The sequence below is a fragment of the Neodiprion virginianus genome, chromosome 1 (assembly GCF_021901495.1).
Source record: "Neodiprion virginianus isolate iyNeoVirg1 chromosome 1, iyNeoVirg1.1, whole genome shotgun sequence".
Taxonomy (NCBI): domain Eukaryota; kingdom Metazoa; phylum Arthropoda; class Insecta; order Hymenoptera; family Diprionidae; genus Neodiprion; species Neodiprion virginianus.
Window position 1 is genome coordinate 9602793 of NC_060877.1, and position 13361 is coordinate 9616153.

At 34.8% G+C, this 13361-nt stretch overlaps 1 protein-coding gene across 2 annotated transcripts in view; it reads left to right on the plus strand.

The window, feature by feature from the left end:
* LOC124310512 (acyl-CoA Delta-9 desaturase-like) overlaps positions 1-9003 on the plus strand; it is a 36059-nt gene extending 27056 nt beyond the window's left edge. For both annotated transcript variants that reach the window (XM_046774543.1, XM_046774542.1), the window contains exons 3-6: positions 763-893; positions 4071-4276; positions 4853-5038; positions 5680-9003. In XM_046774543.1, the coding sequence (XP_046630499.1) occupies positions 763-893; positions 4071-4276; positions 4853-5038; positions 5680-5998 (842 nt within the window). In that variant the 3' untranslated portion in view covers positions 5999-9003. The remainder of the gene's footprint in view (positions 1-762; positions 894-4070; positions 4277-4852; positions 5039-5679) is intronic.
* The last annotated feature ends 4358 nt before the right edge of the window (positions 9004-13361 follow it).

Sequence of the window (13361 nt, forward strand, 5' to 3'; positions counted from 1 at the left end):
TGTGAAGAAATAATAAACGTGAACGGAAAGAAAGGCAACCATGTGAATTTCTTACGCAATCGAGGCCGCGTTCCGTACATCGTGCATGGATTATAATATTCATCAGGCTTGCATATATTTTTCACATACCATGAAATGGTTGATGAATAGTAAAATGGACAAGACATTTCCGTAGCACGTGGCTTCCCATTACAATGCGCATTGATGTAGATCATCACCCGCATCATAGACATCGTATAATTTCTTTGATTTTTCAATCGGAGAAAGACATTTACGCGCAAATATTTGTCATTAAAATCGTACTAAAAAATGCGAGGAAAAATTTGATTTTTGTGAGAAAATATCAGCAAACCATCTCGACTTCGCTCCCATCAAATGGTGAAAAAAAAATTCCCTAATTTTTTCAGATTTCTTTTTCACTCTCCCTATTCTCCCCGTTTAAGCGGGACGTTTCAGAGTATTCAAAAATATGATTATTCATTATATTTTGTACTGAGTTTTATTTCAATGTTATTCATGGGTTAAGAAATCTATGATGTAAATTTCTTTTCCAATTCTATCGCTATCATAATTTTCAGTGCTCGCACCGAATCGATGTAATTACATTAAATTAACAACCTAACTTGATTTTACGAACTGTTTGAATTTTTAATCTTGCGAAGTGGACAATTTTTCTCTTATCTTGTAACGCTCTTGATGATTCGCTGGTTCGTTTCACGTGAAATTATTGTAATCACATTTCTTCTGCTTTATATGTTTCAGCATTTTTCCTGTACCAGCTATCCGGTCTGGGTATTACGGCTGGTGCACACAGACTTTGGGCCCATAAATCCTACAAAGCCAAATGGCAACTAAGGCTACTGCTCACCACCTTCAACACGCTGGCGTTTCAGGTAAGTCGTACGACTTGACTTGTTATTGTTTTTTGCGCTAATTATCATTATCGTTGATGCGATAAGTTGCAGGAGTAAATTAACACGACGCTTTAATAATCTCATGAAATTCTCAGTTACCGCTTTGTCTTCTTTTTATCTTTTATTGCAGTTTAGATAACCGTTCAGGTCCATCTTGATTCCATCTATCTATCTCTCTACGACTATTCCTTTTTGTATCTTTATATGGTAAATGTTCAGTTACGCAACGTGAGTTTGAGGTCTGTTTCTCCTTCAACAATTCAACCGAATCTTGAGCCCTGAGACGTTTATACAGGGCACACCTTTCCTTGTGTTTTTTTTTTCTTTGTATCTTATTTTAAATGTCTTCACATCTTTCTCTCTTTTTCGTTTGCAAAAAATACTCAGTTCTACGTCGAACGTATCTTTAACTTCGTTCTGACGTGCGTCGTATGAAGTGTTACGTAACCGTATTCATTCAACAACTAATTAGCTAATTACTTTTCCTTGTACCGTGTCGTGAACTGGACGTTTGAAATTCGAATGAGACCGTTTTTATTTACAGTAGGTTAAACAGGATGATAAATATATATTATTTACTTCAACATTGATTCATATTCCTTGTGGTGTATTGTTTTTTTGTTTTGTTTTTCATCATTTAACACGTTATGCGTAATTTTCTTCGCTTTTTATTTCTCAGCGTCCTTTTTTTTTACGTTATACTCGCGAGCAAAAAAATGTGTTAATTACCGCTTATATTGACGCAATACTGATATATAGGGCAAAGTTTGTTGAGGTAATTGATTGTTTGCAGATTATCAAACTCTCATTATCATACAATAATTACTGTTAATGAAAAGAAATGAATAGAAAATAGAGAAAAGAAGGAAAGAGATAAGTAATGAGAGTGCCTACGTATGAGGCATTCCATCTCAAACCAACCTACGTCTGAAAATCACCATTACTGATTTTACTTACTTTTAAGTATTGTGTAAAGTGTATAAAAAACATCATTTTTCACCGAGTTTTAGATACTTTGACAATTTTTTTGATCTTTACTGCTCCCAAAAACACAAAAACCCAGTTTTCGAATGTATAGCCTCAATTGATTGGCTTTAAATTTTTCTCATGAATTCTTTGTTAGGTAACGAAAATTTTGAGATCGCAACGGAAGTGTGAAAGCTTTTAGCTCAGAAGCTACAGGCGAAACGAGTAGATAATTAAAAAGTGAGAAAAGTCGAATTAAATATAGATTTCACAAATACGCAATTATAGCTTATACGTTTTTTCTTACTTTTCAATTACTTGTTTCGCCTGTAGCGCCCAAACCAAAAGCTTGACCACTTCCATCTTGGTCTCAAAATTTTCGTTCTTCAACAGAGAATCCACGAGAAAAATTGCAAGCCAATCGATTGGGGCTATTGGTTTAAAAATTGGGTTTCCTTATTTTTGGGAACGGTAAAAATCAAACCCGTGTCCCAAAAAATCTAGAGCCCGGCAAAAGACGTTTTTTTATACACTCTACACCATATTAAAATAAAAAAAATCTTCAATGTTAAGGCTCTTACATAGGTCGGTTTGGCGTGGAATGCCTGATATACACGTTTTCCAATTTGCTACAGCCTTGTTGGAGGCAATTAATCGAATTGCTTTTCCGCACCGTTCGCACTTGCTGTGTCGCAGAATCTCCTCTACTTGTAATTTAATTATACATACATCGACACGCAGCCACGTGTGGCTTCACTCAATCCGTATCCCATGAACAACCACGAGTATTTTTTTCTTACTTACTAGTTCACTCAAATTCATAGAGATAGACATCGGATGGATATAATCATACTTTACACTAATCCATATCTATAATTCTATACTATACCGATATACTAATACTAATACCAATATACATAATAAATAATAGTATTATAAAGAGGTAAAATTTCTTTGTTTATATGTAGGGCGTAATCTCTGGAACTGCTGTACCGATTTTAACAATTATTTTACTAATAAAATGCTAAACTATTCCCGAGTAATATAAGGTATAACTAATTTTCATAAAAATAAGTTTTTATTTCGAATTTTCCATATTTGTCAAATTAAGTCGGAAGGAAAAGCACTGCTTGACTGCTTTATCGTGCGTGAAAATAATGTACATTTAACTTGGATTGTCTATCTTCGATAAGTCGAGACGGGTCAGCTAGTAGATACTCTATATACTTTCAATGCTGTATGTGTAAATATTTTCCTCGTTTTCTGCACAGTAATTTTTAACTCTACTGTAAGAATTCGGGATGGACAAAAATATTTATAATTCGGAAAATTACGTCTAGCCATTAAATTACCGAACAGAAGTAATATCGAAACGTAGTATTTTCAGATTGAATCTTTACAGGCTTTTTATTGAGAAAAATTTATATTTGACGTTACCAACAATTTATATTCGTCTCTCTACATTATGACTGCTAAATATAATTATATTTAGTTCTGTATGAGGTTACAGAATGAAAATTACTTTTCTTGCTGCAACTACTGCTGGGTAATGTTTGAAATGGTTTCATCTAAAATAGGCATTTAAATTGTAAATGCCATCTAACATTTTCAAATGTTCTCAAATAAACCATTTATATTTACCTATTTAAATTATGATTTTGAAAGCATTTTTCATTTTTCGTTTTAAATGGATCCATCGAAGCATTTTACCCAGCAGTAGCTGTAACCAGAAAATTTAGTATTTTATTATTTCTTTGGCTGTACTCATTTCGACTATACAATGTTAGTTGTGACTGTTGCGATACTTTGATCTTGGTGGCAAATATGTAGTAAGTTAAAAAGATTTTGCACCGTAATTATCAGAAAGTGCAGTTTTGATAATTATCATAAGATTGACGAAATTACTCGAGTCACATTTGCTTGTAATTCAAAGCATACCTAAATCCTTACTGCGACAATACATATTTCACTATAATTTTCCGTTAACTATGAAAATGGAACTTTTCCTCGTTCTTGGAAAAGTATCTTGTTTTTCGTCAAGTTGACCACATATCAGACATTATATCAGCAGTCTCAAAAAATGTTCGAACGTTATGGAAGAGCAAATTTCCTGCCTTGAAAAATTACAAAATATCCAAAGTTTCGGTCGACTATCACAGATGCTAATTTATTTTCTTGTTTTTTTCGCAGGACGCGGTCTTAGATTGGGCTCGAGATCACAGAGTGCACCACAAATACAGCGAAACAGACGCTGATCCGCATAATGCGAAAAGGGGATTTTTCTTCGCTCACGTTGGATGGTTATTGTGTCGAAAACATCCGGACGTTAAGCAAAAGGGCAAAGGTATCGACCTCAGTGACCTTGAGAGCGACCCCATACTTGCCTTCCAGAGAAAGTAAGTGGATCAAATAGCAACGGAAAGCGGCAACTTCACCGGAATGAACCACAAACGAAGTTGTATAAAGTTTTTTCTTCCACCCGAATGAAAATTTTGTCGAAATTTTATTGACAACGAATAGCTTGTATAATGCAATCGAAAATAGAAATATCGTACTTTTTCTTACCTTTCATGCGTCTGTATGACCAGGTCTGCTGCATTCTTTACCAAACTTGTTACCCACTTGCAAACAATTTTGACTTTTATAGATTTAAAATTACAGAAACTAATAAAAACAGGGAGAACATAAATTATATACGCATATGTGTTTTAATTGGTCGAAATACAACAATTGAGCGATTTGTTCTTATCATTTATATGAAAAAGAGATATAAGGGAGAGTAAAATGGCTCGAACGCGGCGATGAGATACGATTGATTGCCTAAATTTGAATAAATATAACGTGAAAATTATCCGTTTACTTACATGAGACTAGGCGTTGGATTAGCGAATCAACTAATTTGTATTTTTTAGCAATAAGCATTTTGTCGAGGTTACTGCAAGGGCTTACTATTAATTCTTTGTGTTTTACAGGTACTACATGTTTATCATGCCGCTGATATGTTTCATCCTGCCAACGGTAATTCCTGTCTTCTGCTGGGACGAAACGTGGAGCAACGCTTATCTCATACCAGCCGTTCTGAGGTACGTCGTAACCCTGAACGCAACGTGGCTCGTCAATTCAGCGGCCCATCTATTCGGCAGCAAACCTTATGACAAGTGAGTGAAATTATCCGAGATAACTCAAGTTTTGTCAAGTGAAATGACGAAATATTTCGGGGAAAAATAGGTTCCAGAGAAAAATATATTTGACAAAAGTTATCGAGTTTAGACAACGTCGCAAGATGGCGAATCACAATTTAGCTACTGAAAAAGTTTATCGGTAGCTCCGTTTCACGTCTCTCTAAAAACCGAAAAAGTTTCATCTAAATAATTTTACCCTGAAACCTATTTTTCCCAATATTATTGATCGTCCTATTTGAAATGGGATAGCCTGTATAACGTGCATTCTAAAATTTCCTCGAGACATCGGAAACTGGTTTTCAGCGCCATTTTATCACCTCGTAACCCAAGTTTTTATTCTAATGAAGGCAAATCGTAATTTTTGGGGTTTAAAACTACTCAATTCGTATAAGCTAATGAAACGTAATCGATGATATACCTGTACAACCATCCACACGCGAAAAGAAATACGGTCAACGGTCAGCTGTCAGCCTGATTGCATTAGTTTGATTTTTTCCCGTCAGGTGACGCATCGCAAAGTGAAAATCCCAATACAATCCCAATTTAATGACGCATGAAGTTTAATAAATTTAAGGCAATTCGGGAATGAAGTAAGAACGAAGATGAATTTCTTGCAGGTTCATAAACCCCTCGGAGAATGGGGGAGTGGCGTTCGTCGCCCTGGGTGAAGGATGGCACAACTACCACCACGTGTTTCCGTGGGATTACAAAACGGCGGAGCTTGGTAACTACAGATGCAATCTGACGACGGCGTTCATCGATTTCTTTGCTAAAATCGGTTGGGCCTACGATTTGAAGAGCGTTTCGACCGACATGGTCAGAAAACGAGTAGAGAGGACGGGGGATGGCAGCCACGAGGTTTGGGGATGGGGGGACAAGGATCAACCCCAGGAGGAACGAGAAGGAGCTATCATCACCCATCAAAAGGCCCAGTAGTTTGTTAAGTGGTTTAATAATAAGTATAGTGAAAACGGCTGCGGGACAGAGATACGCTTTCGGGGGATTAAAATAGATAGGAAGATTGAAGAAGAAAGAAGGAAAAAATAAATACGGAAGCCAAGACGATTGTTAGGATACTTATTCGTCAGCCAAATTGATCAAATTTAAATTACTGAATTTTCTTATATTTGTTCTCTCAATGGGATGTCCAGCGACCTAGAAAACTTGCGGATATTTAGGCGTTTTCATTATTATTATTGTTGTTTTTGTTGTTGTTGTTATTATTATTATTATTAATATTATTATTATTGTACATAAACGATTTTGTTACACAAATGACAATTTCAGGGCAAATCTCAGGGAATCTTGTAAAGATCTTCAAATCTTTTTTCTTTCTTGCTATGCCGGTGTCGCTTCCATATTTTCATTTCGTTTCTTTTTTTTTTTTTTTTTTAATTTTGTCAAATCCGCCTTTTTAGGACGTTCAATCGGGTGCGATTTAATACAAAATGATGGTTGAATCAGGCAAAATATTTTTCTGACATTTTCGAGAATGACGAAGCACCGTGCATGTACTGATCGTAAAAAATGGGTGAATTCTGGTCTGAAAAACCTGGAATTTCGATCCGCCCAATCGCTAGACATCCTGTCGTGAGAGAAACCAAAATACTTTTTCTTTTTACGAGAAGAAAATTCGGTATTGGTAGACGTTCAGGGGTGTACTGATACTTTTTACTCACGATATAGGTAAGCAAGGTTGGAGTCATCAGATCATTTTAATGTAAAAACACATACGCGTCTATTGTAATATAAATTCTTAAGTTTTCATTTGCGTCCAAAATTACAGACTGCATAAAATCCGTTCGAGTATATACTGACATTTGAAATGCTTGATTACAGCGTAAATTTGCGAAGACATGAATTTGTCAACATTAAAATTACAATTTTTACGAAAAATCTTATTTTTGAAAATTGAAACACGGGAAGGGTCTCAATCGCCTTTTTCGGAGATATTTTTTAGTTTTAACCGTAGTCACCACCTTGGAGTGTCACTTTGGAAAATATTTGGCGTATGGCCACTTCGTTTTCTACAAAAAAATGGAAGCGTTTACGTATTTTTGCGATTCAAGGAATATAGTGAGGCACTCAAGTATCAAAACTGGTTAGATGAATGGATATTTTTTGAACGTTGATTGCCTTCTTTACCAGTACCACTTAATTTTGATCTGAACTTTCAGAGTAAACGCGATACTTGTCTTATTAATACCATATGGGTATTTTGGCTTGTAAATAGTTTGAATCTTTAGTGTACACATAAATATGGAGAAAATATTTGTCTGTCACTTCGATTTATTCGTTGCCTAATCTTCCGAGGATTGCCGATTGGCCCAATGCTTGAAGAGATGTGAAAATTATATCGCTGATAAAGTAGCAAAATATATTTGTATAAAATCTTAAGAGTATCTGTAATAAGTAAAGTTAAGTGTAGAGATGTATATGTATATGGTTAAGCCAGGAACCCAGGCTCCCGTGGAGTCGAGTCAAAGGAGGTTCTCAATCTGACAAAATAACGAAACAGACGATTCGTTCGATTGAGAAAACTTATTAATATGGTTTCGTTGAATTCATCTTCAGTCAGATGTAGACCGGTTCAGGTATCGCCAGTTGATATGAACAGTTTTAAGATGACGAAAACGAGTTTAAAAATCGAAGAGAATTTTTTCTGACCCGAGGAAAAAATCTAATGTAGCGAACATTTACGATATGACGAACTTTCGGTGAGCCAATCGCGTCTAGCGGATGTAATTGCTCATTCTTGTTTTTTTTTTTTTGAGTTCGATAAATAAAAACTGAAAATAAATTTTTCATTACAGAATCATTCAAGTTCAACCGATCCGTCATTTCAACCAGATATTTTAATTATCCCAAATTTCCCTTCGCCATTACCCATCCGTTGGTACATTTCGTAAATCGCCATTTTTGTACTAACGAGATTGTTCAGTTAAAGTTCGTCCATCGCCATTACAGAATGTGGGTGTTTAGAAGTTTCGTGAGTTTCCTGCGTGATAATAATTTAGTTTGTACCGTTATTATTTATTCTATTTTAATTCTTTGTAATGTGACATTTTTTGTTTTCATTTCTTAGTCAGTGTGTGTTTCCTTTATCCATTTTTTCCCCTCTTTTTCTTCTTTAGGTTTTTTCTTTTTCTCTCAATAAACTACAAATATACGCAGATTCGCGATGTATTTGCTCTTTCTGCAGTCCGCGAGTAGACGAGCATTTTTTTTTTTTTTTGCTTATTTCAAAATTATTCGTATATCATTTTTATAGATATTGGTTTAAAATTTTCGTACATTATTGATGATACGAATAAAATCTGTCCAAACAAACCACTTTTTCCTAGAAAGTCTATTATTTAAAGAGAGAAAAAGAATGAATTGGAAGAAAAATATTTTTAATATCATATACCGAAAATTTTACTGTTTATTTAACGAGTTAGGCACCAATAATTAATATGCATGTTCGTGTCCCGCTCTTTCCAATGATTCATTGAACGCAACATTGGGGTTATTATTCAATGTAACAATCAATCAAATCATCGAGATATCCTTGCGGAGATGACAGGCAAACGTAATTTACGTTATGTAAGATGGTCCATGGAATTAAATGTTTTATGGTGTGTATCAAGCGGAAGAAGAAAGAGGAATTGTCTGAATAATTGAATACCATTGTCGAATTAATTTTCTCTGTCTTTGGTACTTTTCTTTTCATTTCGTCATTTATTCATTTGCTTTTTTTTTCTGCTAGTGTCATTTTTACGCCGGGTGCATTACCCTGAGCCGCGAATTCAGAATTTCCAATAATAATAAACGACATGTAACATTTCCGAGTTGCATATTTCTTCCACGCTCATATACACACATCGTCGCTACAGGGTGAAATCATAAAGGAACGGGAGTCGTAAGTGTAATGATACATTTTTACTTTGTGAGGTAAACAAGAAAAAAAAATTATGAAAAGTGAACGAATGACAAGAAAAAAAAAGAAACAAACAAAACAAAACAAAACAAAGGAAACCTTAGGTCATACAAAACAGAAATGACATTAATTATATATATATATAATAAAAATATAAAAAAAATATATATAATATGTATATTTAGCATTCAAGGATTGAAAAGTTTATTATATCTATGTATATAATAAAATAAATAAAAGTTATATCGCTGTATGTATATTGTGTATCTCTGTTACACTGCAGTGTTATGTGTATATATTAAAAAATAATTTGTTTTACTATATTTTGTTACTTTTAATTATTACATTAATACGAGATGTACCATTTCGTGAAGGTAGCAAAACAAATTGTAAGGATTTACTTAGGATACATTGTACGATTTAAATATTGTATACCGTCATTGAACATGCCAAACTCTGTGGTACCGTGTTCGAAAAGTTCTTTAATTAATAGTGAATCGCAAGTCTTCGATAGTGTGATGGTGTCATTTTTTTCTCTGATACCTGATATCTATTTTCGTTAATATTGTTGATATCTGAATTACTCCACAGAGACTGCGTTTTACTGTGCAATGAGATAATCGCGGTACACGGAATACTTTAACTTTATATTTTTGAATGCATGATACTAATAACATTTGATTCTACGTGATTCATGGATGTTGGCAGAGAAAAATAGCACAAATATCATAACTATCTACGTGAAAGAAAACCTAAATTGTTACGTGGCGACCTTATTTATTACCACTTTTATTAATATCTGTCTTATATTATATCTCTTTCTCATCCTCTTCGATCGAGAATTAGAAGTTCGATCAAATAAAGGTAATAATCAATCTTCCAAATCCTAACAATACCGTTCAAGTCGAAAATTTTTAGGCATAATCAAATTACAACTGAATACAGGAATCATTTTGACTGCGTATGCTTTGTATGTATAACTTGTGAATTGATAGATATCTGTTAGCTGAGGTATTACAATACCAAAAATAAGAGAAAACGAAGTGAAAGACACATCTATTTTCATTTGTAAATGATGAACAATTGTCGTAAATGTATTATATGATGAATAACTATGTTATTATTTAAATATTACGATATTTAATAAATATATACATATATATTTTTGAGTAAAAAAGAAATGAAAAGAAAAGAAAATTAAGCCCTTTAATTCGCAGTGATCAATTTTTCTCAATCCTAATTATCATCACGCGTCTGCGGGTATATGTATAATGCATAATGGTATAAATCTAATAATCCTGCGACTCTCAGTGAATCACAAAATTATAAACTTATTGAAAAAGGTGCAAGACAAAGTATCGAAACCTTGGAAACACCCACGTATTTCGTCTCTGTTAAATCATGCTTTACAAGTGTATTACTGTAATTGGCTGAATAAAAGAGGAAGGGATAACAACCGATTGCATCTTTTTCCGTGCACCGTGTGTTTCCCATGTACCATGATGCCCCCAAGTTGCAAAGTAGCGTTTGGAGGTCTTACCTGAGAAATATGCAATATAGAAACCCTCTCAAAAACGACAAGAATCTGAATTATACTCTCACAAATGTAAGAATATTCTCCATTATTCCAAATCGCAGACTCTTTGCATATGCTATGCGTGTGGACGATTCATATTTTATCCAAAATAGTCGAAAATTTACCAGAGTGAGCGATGACGCTGTAATAATTTAATTAATCCATCTCTTATTACTGAATATATATTTTTGACCACATCACAGTCAGGCAACAACAGATATTCTATTGTTGTTGAAAAATTTATACAACTACGACTTTTGGTTCTTATCTCTTTGATATTGAGGAGATGGAAAAAAAACGTTAAGCTTTTCATGCGGTTATGTTTTTTTGAACGAATTCAAATAAATTCCGTTGGAATTATTTGCGGCCGATCGTCTTCCTTTAAGAGTCGTCATTGTCAGTTGGTTCGTATCTCTTCTTGACAATATACATTTTTCTATCACCTAAGAGTTGTATGTGCCCGGTATTCGACGTGAGGCGACATTTGCCTGTTCCATGGATATGTCGGAACGCTTCTATTTGCCTCTTGCTAATTTGGATTGGAATCGGGAATATCAGACAAGTTACGTTCTCAGAAAATGGAAAACTAGTGCTGGATCCATGGTAGGTGAAGTATTCACTGCAGCAGAAACGGTAGTCCTCCACCAAGCTAAGTGCCTCTGTTTCAAACAATTATTCCAACAGTGGTTTTAATGATTTTGTACAATTGCATGGTGTGTTCGTGTTTGAATTCTCAAAAAGTGCATTGCATTATTCCAAAATTTACGTTGGGACTGAATCAAGATTTCGGCACGTTTTCGGATAATGGTGTAGTAGATTCAAGTTTATTTATTCATTGATGCACTGGAATTCGGTTTCATTGAAAGCTTTCTATTACCAATTATATTTCATTAAATATTACTCACTTCGACTTATTCTGAACATTCTATTAATATTCTATAGGCTGAGCTGTCAATACAATGTGTCACCAGCAAGACAACTTCGTGCACATGATGATTTAGTCTTTTGCCATTATATCGATAACTTCACGATAATACGAAAGACTACACACATTTTTGACAGTAAAAATTGTGCACAGAATATCAATTACATGCAGATTGAATTTAAAAGTAACTTCCCACTAAGTTTATCAGCTTATATTTTGTAAGTGGTGCATTACTGGTGGGGATTCTATGTTTGCGATAGTCCTTGGGTGGGAGAAACCATGTAATTCAAGAAATAGGCAGTAAGTTACAATTTAATTTTTGTAACACATTAATATCGTACAATAAAATTTTTTGCAGGTGTTTCGGAGGCGTTCTTTGTTTTCTTTTGATAAGGAAAAAAAACATGGAAAATTCTTTTGATTTTGAGTAGATTTTAATGCACGTCTGAAAAATACGAGAATTTTTTTTCTCATCAAATCATGAAGAATGAGAATTTTTACAACACAAATTTCTTCGTTTAAGTTCAAAAATGAGAATGATTTCCCCGTTTTTTGGGGATTCTTAATTGATCGATAATAAAAATACGTGTCAGTTGGAAATAATTTTGGTTTCTACGCTTCAGACAAGAATTACGTACGCCACCTTTCCCGTCGATTCAAGACTCCAGTGTCACGCCACTTTAATGGTCAGACAATAACTCCTTCATTTTGCGACAATTAGGTGAGAACTATTTTTTCTTTAACTCTCGTAATATGTGTTGAAACACAAAATTACGTCGATGTGGCGCATCGAGAAAATGATGACAACACGTTTCCGACCACCTTCGTCCTCCACGTCCACTTCCAAACACCTCCTACCATCTCCATCCACCTTCTACCACCTCCTGTCGCCACCACCGACCTCATACCACCTCTTACCAGCTCTGACCAACTCGTACCATTTCCGAACACCTCCTACCAGTTTCGACCACCACCAACCACATTCGTCATCCTCGTTTTGCTCGTCCTCCTCGACCTCCACCGATCGCCACAACCACCTCTAAACACCTCCTACGTTGACCGAAGAAGATGAAGACAGTTGCCCTAACGGGCATTGGTGTGACAACCGTTGATCGCTCCGTGAGATGTTCCAACGGTAGAGTTGAGAACTTATTGCAGAACATCAGAGAGTTACCGATTTCTACATGATGCTGGCTGCATTCACCTTCCAAGTAACACAGTCTTCGCAATGGTGAGCCCAAGCCAGTACTTAGCCGGTGTGTACTCATCGAGTTTAGGCGTTACCGAGTTGTCGGCGATTCAAGAAATTAATTATGAGAATATACTTCTTCCGAAATTCGTAGCAATACAGTGATTTAATTGAAGTATAGGTACCCGAGAGAAGAATGTACACGCAGATCATAAATAATAATAAATCAGATGTGATAATGATGCAGAGACCAAAAAATATATGTACGTATATGCGGTCCATGTACGATATTAATATGTACGACCCGTTTACGATTAATACGTGATGCATACTATAAATTTTATAATTTTCCAGGAGACAAACTAGATTATCTACAATAATACGTCGATAATATGAAAATAAAAGAATTATTCATTTCGAAATGGGATTCTATTCGACACGCGCTCGATGTATTCCATAACATTAATATTCATAATTATTCCAACAACATTTGCTCTGTCGATCTTGAATTTTCGCAGGCGTAGAATCGAAAGGCTGTTTTAGCTAGTCGCAAGTGAAGTATCTACGTTGGGTAGAGAAACACAATTGTTTTTCGAAAAGTGTTCGTATGGAAAAAAATTCAGAGTAACTGCAATGTATGCGCTGATTTTGATCCAGATGAAATGGATGCTCCGTATATGAGACAGTATT